Source organism: Geotrypetes seraphini, chromosome 4, assembly GCF_902459505.1.
Source record: "Geotrypetes seraphini chromosome 4, aGeoSer1.1, whole genome shotgun sequence".
Lineage (NCBI taxonomy): Eukaryota > Metazoa > Chordata > Amphibia > Gymnophiona > Dermophiidae > Geotrypetes > Geotrypetes seraphini.
Window position 1 is genome coordinate 282,821,155 of NC_047087.1, and position 19,066 is coordinate 282,840,220.

General features: G+C 39.7%; 1 protein-coding gene across 4 annotated transcripts in view; it reads right to left on the bottom strand.

The window, feature by feature from the left end:
* ZFYVE27 (zinc finger FYVE-type containing 27) overlaps positions 1–19,066 on the bottom strand; it is a 142,646-nt gene that overhangs the window by 16,988 nt on the left and 106,592 nt on the right. For all 4 annotated transcript variants that reach the window (XM_033943000.1, XM_033942999.1, XM_033942997.1 and 1 more), the window contains one exon: positions 376–422. In XM_033943000.1, coding sequence (XP_033798891.1) covers positions 376–422 — 47 coding nt within the window. The remainder of the gene's footprint in view (positions 1–375; positions 423–19,066) is intronic.

Here is a 19,066-nt window from a genome sequence, read left to right on the forward strand (position 1 = left end):
CCAGTGTTGTGCAGCAATTGCCCACTGGTTGAACTCAGTTCTATGGGGAATTACCTTTACTTATTTGCTGTTTTGTTAAAATATGTATTCTGTGCAGCCAGTAGCCAGTCAGTATTTAAGTGTTGATATAACAAGTCAATATTTCCTAGTTTTCATCAGCTGGTAGGAGTATATAAACCCAATTTTTCTGAAGTGGTCTGGAGGGACTCAAGGGAAGAAAATTAGCAAGCAAATAAGATCTAATTTCTCCTCATTAAGGGATAAGAAGAGTGGGTAGCATCAAGACAATTATTTACAAAGTTGCTACCATTCAGGCTGTATGAAGATTGGAGTCAATGTTTTATAGACCATGGTGTAAAAAGAAATCCTACTCACCCGCTTCTTCAATACCGAGAAGGTGGCAGTGCAATTATTACAGGTTCCTGAAAAGCAAACATGAAAATGTTATATTAATCAAGTTTTCTATTCCACCTTTCACCTAGTCAGTTCAAGGTCGGATTACATTACAAGAGATTAGGTCAGTTACCCAAGAAGTTACAATAGACAGTTTGGCATGGACATTCAATAGAGTTGCTAGTAAGGGTAGATCAGTACAGTTACATACTAATATAGTTAGGTCGTAGTTACAAATACATTGTTAAAAGTTTAAGTAGGTCATCATTGGCTCATCGTTATGTCCCAGGAGTTGCATTAGACAGTTTAGAAATGGGCTTTTACAATTGCCATTTCAGTTTCTTCAGAGTTGGTTCCCTGTCTTGGTACAGAAATGCTTTTAAAAGTTTTCTGAATCTGAGATAGTGGTCACAAGATTGTAGTGGAAGTGGAAGTTGGTTCTAGCATTTTACTAATTGATATTAGATGGATAAGGTAATTTGCCTGGTAGACGTTATATTGTTGCATGCTGAAAATTTTAAATGGAAAAGATTCCTGGAGGAATATCTGTTGGAGGCACCCTGGAGTAGGATGGCCAACTCTTTTATATAGTTCGGAGGATCTTAAAGGCTGCAATGACTAATTTAAACTTGATCTTTGTGATTATGAGCAACCAATGTAGTTTCATATAGTATGGCTGTAGGTGTTTAGATTTTTATAGTCCGTATATGAGTCTTACTGCTGCATTTTGAACTAGTTGTAGACATGATACCAATGTTTTGGAGCAAAAACTAGTGATAGGATTAGGAATTGTACTAAGATTTGGAAAACTTCTGTTTCAAAGTATTTTCTGATGGATCTTAGCTATCTTATCACAAGGAAAAATTGTTTTATTATTGATTGTATGTGGCTCTTCATAGATAGGTGGTTATCAATTTCTACTCCTAAGATTCGGGATTGTAGTTCTAGTGGAAAGTCTGTGCCATCTACTATAATCCTTGGAGTGTAACTTAGGTCAGTTGAGCATCCTAGCCAAAGGAATTTGGTTTTGGTCTTATTTAGCTTGAGGCAGTGGGTTGAGGTCCAGTTTTCTATGATGTGGCCACATTTTTTGACAGTGGTGAGGGTGTTGGCTAATGCAGCTGTTAACGGCAGCATGATCGTTATGTCATCTGCTTAGGTGAAATGTTTTATTCATGCAAGATCTAGGATGGCTCCCAAGGATTGCATTAGAAAGTTGAATACTGATGGTGAAAGTGGGGATCCTTGGGGGTCCCTGCTAGGAAGGTGCCAGCTATCAGCAAGTTCACCATCCTTATGTACAGCATAGTGCCAAGTGGTTAGAAAGCCTTGGAACCAGGAAAGGACTGGGCCACTAAATCTGAAATCACTGAAGATCTCAGATATTTGATCAAAGTCTACTAGGTCAAATTGGATTATGATTGCACTATGCTGTGCTGTGACCACTGTCTTATGGTAGTGTGGTTTTTCCTGAATCCCGATTGTGAAAGGTGGAGTATACTGAAGTGTTGTAAATAGGATTCAAGCTGTTCTGTGACATATCCTTGCATCATTGTGATGGAAGCTACTGGTCAATAATTAGTTATTGACTGAGTTATGGGTTCTTGGGAATGGGCATTAAGAATGGTTTTTAGGTGATAATTAAGCTATTGAGTTATTTTTCCTTTGGTTGTTGGGATGGCTGCTTTGATCAGGTAAGGGGGGCAGGTGTTGAGGCTACAGTATGCTTTGGAGTATTTTAGGAGAAGCTGTTTGTGTCTTTGAATTTAATCTATTCAAATCATTCTAAGATCGGTCTGCTGGTATTCCCAAAGGTGGTTTTGTTGCAGTGGGTCTATCTGGACTGGTGGGGGGTAGCTGATTTCATGTGCATTGAAACTTTATTTTAAAATAGTTAGCTAGTTCTGAGGCGATTGGAATAGAGAGGTTGTTGCCATTTGTAATCTTGTTCGTGTTGGTTAGGTTATTAAATAATAAGAACAGTTTGTTGATTTCAAGATTATCTTCTGTGCTGATCTGTTTAGAGCAGTAATCTAATTAGTTGAGTAGTTAGTCTATGGCCCATAGCATGTAAATTCTCAGGACAATACAAAAGCAAGGTGACTAATGTCATAGGTAGATGAAGTATGGTTTACAGACCATAACAGAGGCCAGTAAATCTGTCCTTTGGGATCTTGGGAAAATCAATTTACTTTGCTGTGATTTGATAATCCTAACACTGTTAGTGTTCCTTTCCATGTAATATATAGCCTTTACCTGTGTTGATTGTTTATGGGGCTGCTGGGTGGGCTTTTTCTTTTTATATTTGACTTTAGAATTTTCATGTCACTTGTATCTGATAAAAATTGCTGTCTTATTTCTCTAGCTCCTCTAGTTTTTCTTTTGCTAGTCAGGAAATCAAAGATGCAAATGGAAGAAAAAATAGCCAACATGGTAAAACAGGGGAACAAGACATTTTTTTAAAAAATACTGTATATTAGCGATAGGAAGAAGTGCAAAAGTGGCATTGTGAGACTCAAAGGTGAAGGGGAGAAATATGTAGAAGCTGATAGAGATAAGGCTGAATTGCTTAACAAATATTTTTGTTCTGTGTTCAAAGCTGAAGCACTGGGAGCAGGACCGCAGAAGACAAATGCAAATAGGGATGGAGGTGTGGTAGACTCTGATTGATTGTGTTAGATGTGGTGTATTTAGATCTTAGCAAGGCCTTTGACAGTGTTCCACATAGACGTCTAATAAATAAACTGAGTGCCCTCAGTATGGGCCCCAAAGTGAAGGACTTGGTCAGGAACTGGTTGAGTTGAAGGCAATAGAGGGTAGTGGTCAATGGAGATCTTTCTGATCAAAGGGATGTCATTAGTGGTGTGCCTCAAGGTTCGGTTCTTGGGCCTTTTCTTTTTAACATTTTTGTAAACGATATTGCTGAATGGATTTGTCTCTTTGTGGGTCATACCAAAATCTGCAACAGAGTAGACACTCCTGATGTGAACAACATGAGGAAGGACCTAGCGAAGCTTGAAGAATGATCTGAAATTTGGCAGCTAAGAGTCAATGCTAAGAAATACAAGGCCAGTCTGCAAAACCCCAAGGGAACGGTACAATTTAGGGGTGAAGAACTTTTATATACGAAAGATGAGCTGGACTTGGGTGTGATAGTATATGATGATCTAAGGAGGCCTAACAGGTTGAAAAAAAATGAATGTGAAAGCTAAAAAATGCTAGGGCATCTAGGAAGAGGCATGGCCAGTAGGAAAAAGGAGGTATTGATGCCCCTGTATAAGACTCTGGTGAGACCTCATTTAGAATATTGTGCACAATTCTGGAGACCATATCTTCAAAAAGATATAAACAGGATTAAGTAGTTCCAGAAGAAAGGTTACTAAAATAGACAGTAGTCTTTATCATAAGGCACATGGGGATAGAGTTAAAGACCTCAATATGTATACTTTGGAGGAAAGGCAGGAGAAGGGAGATAAGATAGAGATGTTTAAATAACTATGTGGCATAAATATGCATGAGGCGAGTCTCTTTCATTTGAAAGGAAGCTCTGGAATGAGAGGGCACATGATGAAATTAAGAGGTGATAGGCTCAGGAGTAATCTAAGGAAATACTTTTTACAGAAAGGGTAGTAGATGCATGGAATAGCCTCCGGTAGAGGTGGTGGAAAGAAAGACTATGTCTGAATTCAAGAAAACGTAGGACAGGCACATGGGATCTCTTAGGGAGAGATGGAGATAGTGGATGCTGCAGATGGGCAGACTGAATGGGCAATTTGTCCTTTATTTGCCATTGACCACAGACTACAAAACCTTCAAAAAAGAAACAAAAACTCTACTCTTCAAAAAATACATAAAACCTATCTAACATGACCAGTTCCTTCCCAAGCTCCACCTACCACACTGTCTACTCCTATCAAATCTAAAATGTTCAAATTACCCAACACGTATTACCTTAATTTCTTGACAATTCTTATGTAATCCACCTATATATCTTGTAACTTCATGACAATTCTTATGTAATCCGCCTTGAACCGCAAGGTAATGGCGGATTAGAAATCACTAATGTAATGTAATTTTTGACACTCTTTTAGCTTAATAAAGATTGCTTTAACTACTGATGTCACTTCCCAGGAACCTCTAGTTTGGGGTTTCAACAGCACCCATAAACACCAAAGTGCTATACTTAGAAGTTGCCAGTGTTTTCAACAATGAATACTGAACTTTAAATAGCAAGACATTTGTGCATCTTAGCCACCTCCTGAGTCCCTGAAGCAGTTTTGGCAACAAAACTTGAGGTATCAGGCAACTGAAGTAGTAGTTGTGGGCTGGGGGGTGGGGGGACGGGGGACTTCATTCTGTTTTTTCTTGAACAGCTAATTGAAGTTTGAAAATACATGTTGACATTGGTGCTAATCAAAGAACATATAATTGATTTTTATCATTCATCCACATGTGCCTTTCTTATGATAATTTTGTGTCACATTTGGTTTAAATTTCATGTTATGAGAAAAGGTAAGAATGCAGAGGTACAGGTTTCAGGTTTATTTGAAAATTTTATATACTGCCTTATCAAAATTCAAAGCGGTTTTACATAGTATAAAAACAAAGTATAAAAAGAGCATACGTTAAAAACAAATTACAAATAATGCTACAATCTAACACACTGACAAACATTAACTTACCTATACAGGATGGAAAAGGGCAGAAATACAATTTGTATAAATGGCTTAAGGGGCCGTATGAAATATGCAAAACATTCTCATTATATAGAGATGCTCTGAAGTAAGGAATCATACCTTGGAGATACTTTATTCTCACTTGTAATTTTTTCAATTACACATATATGTTATTTGGCTTCAGTCACTGATCTTATTAATGTTTTATCTGGCAGCTGCTGAATACATTAGACCCTCAGATTTGGGGATGTTAAAGAAATCCAAATTATTATGTGTCAATATCTGATTTGCAGGAGAATATAAGAAGGGTTGGGTACACTAGCAATACCACACATAGATTCTTCCTTGTTTTTCTCTCCACAGGATAGCATTTTCTGATATAAAGGAATTCAGTACATAGTTATGTGGTATGCATCTCATCAGCTGCAAAGCACCAAAATCCCCACTGAAGACCAAACACATTTACAGAGTCCAAAATTTAAGTAAAGTTATGCAGGATTGAGACTTTAGCAAACTAAACTAATAACAAAGAAACAAGATGGCAAATAAAGGTCAAATGGCCCATCCAATCTGCCTATCCACAGCATCCACCATCTCCTCCTCTCCCTAAGAGATCCTATGTGCCTGTCCCACTCTTTCTTGAATTCTGATACAGTCTTTGTCTCTATTACCTCTAACAGGAGACTATTCTGTGCATTTACTACCCTTTCTGTAAAAAAGTATTTCCTTAGATTACTCCTGAGACCATCACCTCTTAACTTTATCCTATGCCCTCTCATTCTGGAGCTTCCTTTCAAATGAAAGCGATTCACCTCATGCGCATTTATGCCACATAGGTATTTAGAACAATCCTGGCACTTCTGTTTAATTTATGGATCACAATACTAATTCTTCATGAGCTCATTTCACTAATATGTTTCTACATATAATCACCGAAATCCCTCAGATTGCCACACTGACAAAACTTGTGTGGTGGTTATCCTCACCGGAACTGTTTAATCTGTGTGTTTAATTTTCGTTGTTAAATCTTTTTAAAGTGCCCGTGCTTATATCCTCTATGCACTTAGCTTTTTAATTAATATGGTTAGTTTTTGAACAGTTGGTGGGGAATGAGGCAGCAACTGTTCAAAAGACAACCATATTAATTAAAAAGCTAAGTGCATATATATATATATTTATTTATTATAAGAAAATATAGAGGATATAAGCACGAGCACTTTAAACAGATTTAACAACGAAAATTAAACACACCGATTAAACAGTTCCGGTGAGGATAACCACCACACAAGTTTTGTCAGTGTGGTAATCTGAGGGACTTCGGTGATTATACATAGGTATTTAAACATATTCATCATATCTCCCCTCTCCTGCCTTTCCTCTAAATATACATATTGAGATCTTTGTCTGTCCCCCTATGCCTTATGACGAAGACCACCGACCATTTTAGTAGCCTTTCTCTGGACCGGCTCCATCCTGTTTATATCTTTTTGAAGGTGTGGCCTCCTGAATTGTACACAATATTCTACATGAGGTCTCACAGGGGGTATCAATACCTCCTTTTCCCTATGCACCTTAGCATCCTTCTAGCTTTCATTGTCAACTTTTCAATCTGTTTGGCCACCTTAAGATTTATAATCCAAGACATTATATTAAGATGCATGAAAATTATCCCCAGATATTTAAACACTTCAGGCAGTGCTGGATTTAAATGCCACCACAGCAACTATGCTTGAATACATAGCACTAATTGATACCCCAATATACAGTAGCTCTGAATGCAGGGGTATATACTGACTGGCAGAAGTTATCTAGGTACTGTTGGTATTCAGTGTGGCATCAGAAACTATCTAGGTAATTTACAACAGCTATTGGTGGTACCAGGATAACTTCTGGCTTCTCCTTTGTTCCATCCACTGACAACCCCAGCACTATTCTGATAGCTCCAGAATTGTCATAGAAAATTTTCAATTGTACTATCTGGACAATGCCACAAAAATCCAGGTATGACTCCAGTGAGACATATTTTTGGGGATTGGAGTTCAGCAGGAAGTTTTAAACCTCAATCTTGTAATGGACTAAGACGTTTTCCGAAAGTTGACTCACCTGGGAAAACCTTGTACTCTAGCTTGGCTTGCCTGTCCTTCAGCTGGATACTTAAAGAATGCCTAAACAGAAAACCTAGGGCCTTAATTTAATAAAGACTTTTTTTCAATATGCATAAGATGGGAAAATATTTTAATATCCAATGTATTGGATCATCTGTTTGTTAGTAAACTCAAGTTGTGTAAAGGACATTTCTAGTAACTAAAGAGCTCAACAGGAAACTGTCCTTTGTCCACCCTTTTCTTTTCTCTCTTCACCTCTTCCAGCTCAGAAAACCACATCAGAAAACTAGCCTCTTACTGAAGGACTATCAAATTCAATGTGCACATGAATTATCTGGGGTGCCAGCTGAGAGTGATTCAAAGCGGAGTCGGTCCATACAGCTGCCACCATTTCTGGATTTCTTCAGCAATTTAGTCTCATCAGCTGTTTAACATCTCTTATCCCTGGAGAGGAAGGCAGGCAGAAGAGGCAGAGCTAGTGAATCAGAGACAAAGAAACCCAGCAAAGTTCTCTCTTGACAAGAAACATTGCAGGCAGCTTTATATATCCGGATTCAATTAATTCTACATTCCTTTCAAGCACTGACCCATCATATTTTCTTAAGATGAAGAGTGAGGTGGGAGATAGGAAAAAGGGAGTTTCAGCTGTGACAAACATTTTCTTTCCATTTTGTGGTTAGTAACATGGATCTAAGGCCTTGCAGAAAAGAGTTTTCATATGTTGCTCTCCCCGGAAAACCAAAACTCCTTGTGCTATAAGTATGCCCTTTAGGAACTAAAACAGATCCATGCCTAAAGGTTTAGTTGGCAAAAGCTCACAGTCACATTATGCTGAAGTTATATTTTCTTTCTCCCTCCTAGATATTATCCAGCATGTAACTGATGAGAGAAAGCTGTGAAAGCTTTCATATTTTTATGGAATCTTAGAGCATCCCCAAAACATGCATGCAGGTCTCCAGATAGACTTACTGAAAAAATTGAACATTCTATTAAGCCATAAATGGGGCAATTTTATAAATAGTTCCTCATATAAAGCCTGCTTTACATGTGAAAAAAAACACCTTTTATAAACTTGCAAACATTATACATGTATAGGCAATGTAAATAAATATTTTATAAATTACATGAGTACATGCACACATTTACAGCCACTTTGGAACAGGCGTAAATATGTACTTCACTATTTGCGTGTTACTGGGCTGATTTGGGTGCCTATTTTAAAAAGGCACATAGGAACCTATGTTGCCTTTATAAAATAGGCTTAACATATGTACCTTTGGGAGGTGTCCTGCTATAAAATCATGCTCATATATGGTAGAATGATCTCTTTGTTACGGGCAATTTAAGAAATGATTATTTTTCATCAACACAAATTATAGTGACAGGGATGTACCCTCAGTCCCTTGTACTGTAGGTATTTATTTATTTATTTTTATTTATTTATTTAGATTTTTATCCCGTCCTCCCAGTAGCTCAGAACGGTCTACAAGTGAACATACACAATGGAGAGTAATTAGACATATAAGAAGTACAATAGGTTTAAATGTTTGGACATACAAGACTGTGTAGTAATTTAAATACAGGGAGTATACAGCAAATTAAGAGTAGAGTTTAAGTATAAGTAGTTTAGTTTAAGTACAAGTTATTTGAGTTTAGATACAATTTGTCAGAGTATAGACTAAGAGAGGACTATACTGAAATTTAGGGAGAAGATAGACAGGGGAGAGAGGAGAGAGGTGGGGCTTAAGGGGGGGGGAGTAGACTGAGGGTGATCTTTAGTTGAAGAGGAGGTAGACACAAATACAAGTTGGCTTACTGTCCTATTGTTTAAACCACAAGTTTAATTCTAGGGGGCAGAAAAATACAAGCACTTATTTTCCTTGTAGTTATATCACACTATTTTATGAGACATAAAACAAAATACTTAAAGGAATAATTTTACCACTACTTTAATTTTAGTCTTTATGTAAGACATGAAAAAAAGATCTAAGACCTTTCTCTCACACCAGACGGTAGACCTGTTCCATTTAAAAATACAACACTAGAGAATTGGCTAGCACACCTGGTCCTTGGAAGAAGAAAGTCTAAAGGAGTGAAACAGATCTATAAATTTATAAATAATGGACATCAGTATGAGCCCTTGATGCTGGTCACCTTTTGAGATATTGCCTGAGCCAGAGGTTCACGTTGATTCATCAAGGGCTCATACATCAGTCCATTATTTATAAATTTATAGATTTGTTTCACTCCTTTAGACTTTCTTCTTCCAAGGACCAGGTGTGCTAGCCAATTCTCTAGTGTTGTTATTCTTTGGATATTATTGGCTATTATCCAATTAGGGTTACATTATTGTGCTGTTTTGGTCCATTTAAAATTATACAGCCTTTTAGTAGAATCTTTTCTGGAAGCAAGAAGGACCCAAGAGAAGGACAGTTAGAGAAAATCAATCTCTAACTTCTCAACCTCCAAGCTGTGAGGCCCAGGGATTAAAGGCGTGGGTGCAGAAGAGACCATTCTAAGTGATGAAGGTCAGAAAGTACTCCAGTCTCCATGGATCTTTGGAGCCCAACTTTAGAAATAAAGGGAACCATATCTGCTTTGACCAGTAGGGTGCAATGAAGATTATGGACCCATGATTCTGCTTGAGTTTCAGTAAAGACTTCCCCACAAGAGATATGGGAGGATAAGCATACAGCATACATTGCCCCAGTTGGAGGAAAGTATCCAACGCTAGTCTGCCTTGTGATCCCAGTCTGGAGCAATACTAAAGGGCTCTGTTGTTGAAGTGAATGGCAATGAGGACCACTGAGAGGGTGTCCACACTCAGAAGATCTCCTGAGCATAGCCCATGTTGAGAGACCACTCATAAGCTTGCATCACCATGCTCAGTCTGTCTGCTAGGCTAAACTAAACTAAACTAAGCCTTAAGTTTATATACCGCATCATCTCCACGGAAGTGGAGCTCGACACGGTTTACAAAGCTTAAAAATATAAGAAGATAGAGGAGAAAGATTTACAAGAGCATATGGATAGATGGGATGTAAACAGGAGAAGAAATGTTATATGTTAGAAAAAAGCCAGGTTTTCAGTTTCCAGGCTGTTGTTTTTCCCTGCTAGTGCCACATCCCTACTGCTTCCTGACACAAGAGATACAATCCCGTGCCTCTCTGCTTGTTCACATAGTACATGGCAATCTGATTGTCTATTTGAATGAGAATAATTGTGTGCATCAGCTGCTCTGAAAGTTTTTAGAACGCTCCAAATGGCTTGCAGCTCCAAGAGGTTGATGTGAAGCTGAGTCTCCTGAGCAGACCAATGACCTTGGCTGTAGACACCATCTATATGACTTTCCCAGCCGGACTGAATGTATTAGTTATCAGCATCTTATAGGGAGGTGGAATTTGGAATGGGAGTCCCAGGATCAAATTTGACTCAATGATCCACAACAAAAGCAACTCCAGAGTGACCATGATGATATCCATTAGGTTCCTGCTACTACGGCTTTTACTTATCTTTTCTATAATGTTACTAGACCTAAGCAGTGCTGTAGAACAGGGACTATCTATTCAAGATAGACAAAAAGGACAAATAAGGGAAACGCTTTGCAAAAAACATGGGAGAAGATCTAAGGCCAAAAAGCAGAACGTGATATTGGTAGGGTAGTGATATTGGTAGTGATATTGTTTCCCTATTCAAAATCTGAGATACCTCCTGTGACAAGAACATATTCATATGTGAGTATAAGCATCCTTTAAGTCCAGAGAGCATAGCCAATTGTTGCCTGAATCATGGGAAGTAGACTCTGGACATCCTAAGCATCCAGGCTATGTGATTTTGGCACTTCTATTCATTGATTCTGGTTTATATAACCAATAATAGTACATACCAAGAATTAATCAAAAATTAAAGAGAAACACGTTAACAAAAATCTAAAGGTTGCTCCAAGACCTTACAACATAAAAAGTCTTTAAACTTCTATGGAAGAAACTGAAGGAATCAATATTTCTAATTACATCAGAAACAATATTCTATGTCAATGCCACCATATAAAAAAAGGTTGTTTATTATCTTTTTAAAATGAATTGCCTTGAAAAAATGAAACATCAATGAGGAGTTCCAAACCCACCTTCAAACCAGCTCAATGGAAAAAAAAATAACAAAATTAACTTGTTTGGTATATCTCTTTAAAACGTTTTAAAAGCAAAGCAAGAATCTGTTCTCTCCTGAGGTAAGAGCCAGTGCAGTTCTCTATAAAGAGGAGAGACATGCTCAAATTTAGACTTCTTAAAAATCATGCATGCAGTTGTGTTTTGGACCAGTTGAAATTTCCTCAATAAACCAGCAGTAATTCCAACATAAAGTGAACTACAATAATCTAGGTATGAAAATATGTTAAATTGGGTTAAAACTGCAAAATGAGACTGGCCAAACAATGAATGAAAAGATCTCAACTTTTTTAACTTAAAGAAACATTTTTCACTACATTATTCACTTGAGATTGAAAAGTTAGCATTGAGTCTAAAGTAATATTGTCTTCCAATATTTTAAAAGTACATTCAATTGGAAGTGAATCAGTGCAATTAAGAACCATACAGCTAGAAAATGATTCTGTATTCCAAACCAAAGTACATTAGTCTTCTGCTGAGGTACCAGCTGGCAAAGTTCTGTGGCCTGCTCTGGAGGCAGAGTGTCTACAACTCTGCCACACTGAATACCAAGTTCTTCAATTTCAAGCTCATGAATAGCTGGTAGGACCATATGCAGGAGATAAGCACAGAGCCCAAAAACCTTCCTCTTAAAACACTCCACAGTTCAAGCATCCTTCCCCAGTGGCAGTGAGGCATGGGCTCAGGATCTTCTGGCTGTTTTGAGAGTGAATTTGACCTTTACAAAATGTTGAGAAAGCTGCTGCTTCTCAAATCGGGGAACCTTCTGGACTCTATACATAGCATTCACTTTCTTAAGTACGGGCTTCACAGAGTGGTCTACCAATTCAAGTTTATTCAATTTTTTATATACCGCCTATCAAGGTTGTCTAAGCGGTACTTGAGTATTTTTCCCTCTCTGTCCCGGTGGGCTCACAATCTATCTAACGTACCTGGGGCTATGGAGGACTGAGTGACTTGCCCAGAATCACAAGGAGCAGCACGGGGTTTGAACCCACAACCCCAGGGTGCTGAGGCTGGAGCTCCAACCACTGCGCCACACACTCCTCCAATTCTTCATCTACACTGCCTTAAAGATACCATGCACAGGCACACACACTCCTCCAATTCTTCATCTACACTGCCTTAAAGATACCATGCACAGGCACTGTCACAGCCTCCTTAGCCTTGGATGTGACCTCAACCTCCAACTTAAATAGGATGGACTTAGCCATCTCTTGTTAAAAAAAAGAGAGAGAGAAGAGCCCCTCTGTGGGAGGCTTGCTCCTTTTCTGATGTGGGGAGAGGTCTGGCTGCAAACCAAGAGACCCCTCTTCTGAGAGGTCTTCTGGTTCCATCTTAGACACTTGAGTGGTCCATATCAGACTAAGAAAAATACTCAAAGAGATGTTTAAGACTGTTCCCCCCTTAGACACTGGAAGATCTTTCTCCCCTGATGGGTTGAAAAGGACAATAGGCTCAGCCAGTACCAGCTCCAATGCTTGAGGGGAACTCAGAGGCAGGAATAGATAAAGTCTGGTCCTGGCTCCGAGGAGGCTGTTGCAGTGGCACAGACTCCACAGAGGGAAAGCGGTTCTCTTGGCACTGACATATTTTGAGTACTAACAACATCAATGTCTCAAAGCTCCTGGCACCATGTTTCGATGAGGTTTGGTGGCAGTACTTCCTCATTTCCACTCCATGCCTGAGCATTGGAATCCCTTGGTGCCAATGAGGACAACATTGAATCCTTCCATTTTGTCAGTATCAGGTCTCTAGGCTACTTGACCTGGACAGGCAGGGATTGTCTTGGTGCTTGCGCATTTCCAGTGTCAGATGCAGTTCCAGGAGCCATTAAGACTGAAGGCTCCAATACTAATCTCTCACCAAGGCCTCACAACTCTTTTGGGTTCTCTTCTACATATGAGAACAGAGCTCACAGTTAGAGGCCTGGTGGTTAGATCCAAGACATGGCAAGCATCAGTTACAGACATGACCTTGCCACATCAGGAACACTTTTTAAAAACACTGGGAATTTTCTGTGGCATTGAGGGAAAAATAGCCACAGAAAAAAAAAAAATCAAACTGCTTAGTAATGTCATCCTACTTTATTAATTTGTTTGGATACTTTGGGCCTTCAAGGAAATGTTTACTCCTGGTTCAAAGGTTTTCTGGAGTCCAGATTGTACCAAGTTAGGTTTAGGACCCACCTCTCTTCAATCTGGAATAACCCATGTGGTGTTCCTCAGGGTTCTCCACTTTCACCTACACTATTCAATGTTTATCTTTCATCATTGGGTTTATGTTTGAGCAACCTGGATGTAGAACTGTTTAGTTACGCTGACAACATTACTATTGTCATACCTTTTATTCAGCCCTATCCCAGATTACCACTAAAGTTGAAATCGTAGTGAAACAGATGGATTCTTGGTTGCAAAAATTTAAACTCAAACTAAACTCTGGCAAAACAAAGTTTTTTGTGGCAACTGCTAGTAATATTTCTTCTGAACCTTCTATTAGTATAAATTCAACTCAGTATATAATTCATCCAACGATTTAAATTTTGGGAATTATTTTGGACCAGCATCTTACAATGCATGCTCAGATAGATGCTGTAGAGCATAAATGGAAATTGCGAACAATTAGATCTTATTTTGAATTTACTGCTTTTAGATTACTGGTTCAATCATTACTACTGAGTCTTCTCTATTATTATAATATTATCTAATTGACAGTCACCAAGAAAGAATCAGCAAGTCTTACAATAATACAGAATACAGCGGTCAGAATGATTTATGGCCTGAAGAAATTTGATCATGTTACACCCTTTTATTGCGAATTGCATTGGCTGTCAATGGAGTATTGTTTAAACTAGGCTGTTTCTGTTACAAGGCTGTTTCTGGTACAGCTCCTTCTTACTTAGTCACTAGATTTTCCTTAGCATCATACAGACATAGTAGAAAAACTCATCCTTTGTTTAATTTTCCATCTGTCCAGGGTTGCAGGAGTAAGAAATTTCTAAATCATACTTTGGCATCTCAGGCAGCTCTTCGTGACAACGAATTCCAAATATTGATGCTTACTATCCATTCCTATGGCCATTTTAGAAAACAATTGAAGACCTATCTTTTTTCTCAATATTTGTTTTAATGAATCATCTTATTTCATGTAACATGTTTACTTTTATAACTTTTTGTAAACCGCGTTGAACTTCTGGTTACGCGGTCAATAAACACAATGTTATGTTATGTTATGTCCTTATTTATTTACTTTTATAAACAAAAATTAAGTCCTGGTTAGTAGCACAGGCCTAAGCAGTCCACAACTTACAGAAAAGAAAAAGAAACTTTAAAAGGCCAAAAATACTAAAAACAAAATGAAGGGGTAGGGAAAGCTGTAAAAGCAAAAAACCATGCTGAGGACAGCACCGACAAAAAACGTTCTCTCCGCCTCATGGAAATAAGACTACTGGTCCCACACAAAAGAGGCAGGCAGGAAAGCACATGCGCAAGTGCGGTTGGAGCTATGAAAAGCTTCTAGAAATAGAGCCCTGGGTAGCATCAATGCTGGGCTCCATCAAATGATGTCACACAAATGTGGTAATACGCACATCTTGCTGTGTGTCCTTGGAGAATTAGTAATGTACCAGGGACTTAACCATCCCTTGTTTGTGAATCAGTCCTCTTTAAATGGCTGAATGGACAGATAGGCTAGAACCTTCCTTGCCAAAGTTTATACATTTTTTTCACAGCCTAACAGTGTTAGGAAGTGAGTTCCATAAGGGGAGCTAAATTTAGTAGGCAGAATCTGGTGAAAGCCCACTGCACTTGAGTCAGAGGAGAAATCCTCAGCAGCTTATCCTTAACTGACACAACAGTAAGTGGGAACCACAGGATAATAGAATTGAAAAGGGTTTTGGTAAGCCTGTGCACGAAACCTTAAAGGCTCCTTTTACAAAGGTGAGCGCACTGTAGTGTGCGCTAGCCGAAAAATTAGCGCCTGCTTAAAAGAAGGCGGTAGTGGCTAGCACGTGCGCTAAAACCGCTAGCGCACCTTTGTAAAAGGAGCCCTAAGTAAAAGAAAAATCTTGAATTTTTTTCTACAGTCCTCTATATTATGCCAAACTGAAGTGTGTTTGACATCTACCCTCCAAGTCTGTTTCTCAAACAACCAGTGTGGAATTGTTTCAAAATGAGTAAGCTTGTTATTTTCAAGATATACACCTGACCTTTACATTGGTGATGCTGCCTGAGCCCAATAATGGACTCGTAGTCTAAAAAAAAAAAAACAGACTGTAATAAGCCAAAGATTCTCTTTCAAGATCAGAGAGAATTTCTCAACATGAAAGAGTCCTTTAACCTTTTCAAGTACAAAGAACTATTCAAAAAATTAAAAAGGCAAAAATTATCCCACCCCTGCAAAATCTTTCCAACTATGACATTGCTCAGAAATATTCATGTTTTTGTTACTATTACGTACTTCACTGCAACACAAAAAGTCTGAACATTTCCATCTGCACAATGAAAACCATATTATTTTAAAACCTTCCTGTCTTTTGTCAAATACCACATTCAGACGGATTATATTAAATAGAAGGTGTTGTCAGCATTCCACCTTATCTCTAGTTCATTTAACTGGAGAGAAAACACTATGGTTTGGTGCACCGTTCACAGGAAACGGGAATAGATGGAGAGAAATGCAGATATCCACTGCAGATATGAAAGCTCAGGTGTGGATAACATCCTGCTGTTAATCACTATTTGATATACCTGTCTGCTATTTGTATATACAGAACTCCATCACAAGCATTTGATTTCATACTGTGCTAACTACTTCCAGTATATCAAATGTAATAAATAAATATTCACCTTGAAAAAAAGTGGATACAGGATTTAGATGCTGCTACAAGAAAAGAAAAGCTACATAGACGGATAATCTGTTATTACCTGGTGTCAAATCAGAACAAATATTGATGGATCATGTAGCCTTCTCACAATAGATCCTATTCGGGGGGGGGGGGGGGGGAGGGGAACATAGAGTTATACAGCAAAAATGCTATAGCCATTAGCTCATAATAAACATGGGTCCAACAAATGTCCGTAATCATCGAAAGTAAGATCAGATTTCCTTTGTACATATCAACAGTCACTGAATAATAATTGTCCATTGGTCCATAGGGGAAGTAACTAATCATGCTCATAGACCTGTACCAGGACTTAAAGATGCTGTACTAACATAAGGGCTCATTTTCAAAGCACTTAGACATACAAAGTACCATAGAGCGTATGGAAATGTATGTGTCTAAGTGCATGGTAACATAGTGGAGCATCTTTAAGTCATCTTCACTACTTTTAAAAAGCAGCAGACCAATGTCCATCAGGAAAGACCAAACTTGCATTTGAACTGACAAAATGTTGTCAAGTGGCTTACACTAGTGGACATAGCACTTTTCTGTAAACTAACATCAGTCTGTACAAGAAGAGTGCAATTGTCAAAGTCATTTACACAAGTAAACTAGCATGACTCAAAATTATTCTCAAAAATCGCATCTGCCTTCAGCCACACTAAAGAGAGATGGGCGTACTAAGGTTGAGGAAGGCACAGGAACCATGATACGCCTAAAATTTTCTTTCTCTGCATCCCCTGCAACATGATGTTCTTCCCTTCTTCTTCCCTCCTGTGGTGTCCAACATTTCTCTGCTCCCCCTCCCCCCCCTGTGGTTTTCATCATCTTTCTTCTTTCTCTCGCTCTCCTACACGGTATTGATTTCCTTGCCTCCCTCCCACGGGGGCAGAAAAGCTGCAATCTATACAACAAAACAGGCATCTGGTCGGCCTGGAACCTCGAGTATTTGCACATGTTCAAGTTCTGTTGGCTTTCACCTCCTCTGAAACAGAAGTTCAAAGAGGGTGGGAGCTAGCAGACCTTGAGGTACAGAATGGCACTAGGACAGAAATTATACCCATCCCTGCCAATCCATATCCTCACCCACACCTGCTAAGATCTATTCCACACCCACCTGCAACTGCAAGATTCAAAACTAAGAACATAAGAATAGCCTTACTGGGTCAGACCAATGGTCCATCAAGCCCAGTAGCCCGTTCTCACGGTGGCCAATCTAGGTCATTATTACTTTCTTGCAGCCCTTCATTTCATTCTAACCCCAACAAGTAGGGTTGTCTATGAAAGCAGATTAAGAAAAACAACACAAAAAACAAAAACTTACCCACCTGGGCTGCAGTGTCTTGGGCTTGTCGGTTTTTTTGTTGTATGCTGCGGGCTGCCTTTGTTGAGCCATATGGTGTCCCAAGGTCTTCAGTTCAGCAGGACCCGATATAGTGCAGAGGTCCTCTGGCGGTGGTCATATTGGGCCCGTTTTTGGAAGGCATGTTCACGGCGGTCGTGGAATAAGTTTAGAAGTGCCGGCCTCCGGAAGAGAAAGGGAGTGAGTGTCGGTGCGAAGAGTTTGAAGGCCCAATTGGTACGCCGGTAATGCAGTAACAGGCATGTGTGGGAGCGCGCCAAGTAGGCCTGGGGCCAGGAAGAGCAGACAGAGGCTGAGGCTGCTGGAGGTCACAAGAGGCGGTGAAGATCCTTCTGGGGCCTGGTTATGAAAACCCCTGTAGCTCCCTCTGGGGTTGAGTGCTACCCTGACCAATGTAGCAGCTATTCAGATGAGGTCACAACACCAGGTAGTAAGTGGAATTTCCCCCAGGTCAGAGTACACTTCCTCCCAAACACACTGCAGTAGTATAAAACTTTGCAAAATTTCTGTGGGGGTGTGTATGTGTCTTCAGTGAACTTCTGGTAAGAAGAGACAAACCCACTTAAGGGATGAATTGAGGTATTACAATTTTTTATTGCACACAAAAAAATATCAATCAAATTACACAATGCTTACTCCCTCCAGCCGGCAGGCCCGCCTACACAGAATAGCAGGCCTTCCCCTTCCCGGTGCATCCTGGGATGTACCAGAGAGGGGCCCAAAGCCCTGACTGGCACTGGGAGGGAGGCCTAAGATTCTGGTTAGCCCATGCGCATACTGTCCCTCCTATGGGATGAACTGGGAAGGGGAAGGCCAGCCACTCTGTGGAGGCGGGCTTGCCGGCCGGAGGGAGTAAGCATCCCTCCGGCCGGCCTACAAGAAAAAAGAACAAGAAGATTCGGGTGGGCTTGGTGGGTGTCAGGGTGGGGGTAAGTTTTCAGGGGGGGTTCCAGTAGGAGGGAGTGGGCAACCCTCCTGCCATTGATCTTCAGGGGGGAGGTGTTCCGGCAGGAGGGACTGGACATCTCTTCGGCCAGTGATCTTAGGAGGATGGCGGCAAGAGGAATTGGGCACTCCTCCTGCTGCTGACATTCGAGGGGGCTTCAGGGGTTCCAGCAGGAAGGACTGGGCATCCCTCCTGCCAGCCGACTTCGCAGGGGGACAGGTTCCCTTCTACGGCCGTTAAACTGGTTGTGGCACAGAGATTCCCTTACCGTGATCAGTTCAGCAGCCATATCTATTTGAAATGCATTTCAGATGCCTAGGGCTGTCTAAGCTCGCCTAAGGCCACTTTATTTATCTTTTCCAAATCCTCTAAAGTTACTCTCCACCAAACGTTTCTCTATAGCCAGACCATCGATATGGAATGCTTTGTCCGGAATGTTACGTTTTTGTGGAAATCTTCTGAAATTTAGGAAGTTGCTTACAACACATCTGTTCAATCTTTCTTTGAGTGAATATATATAACTTCTGTTTTGAGT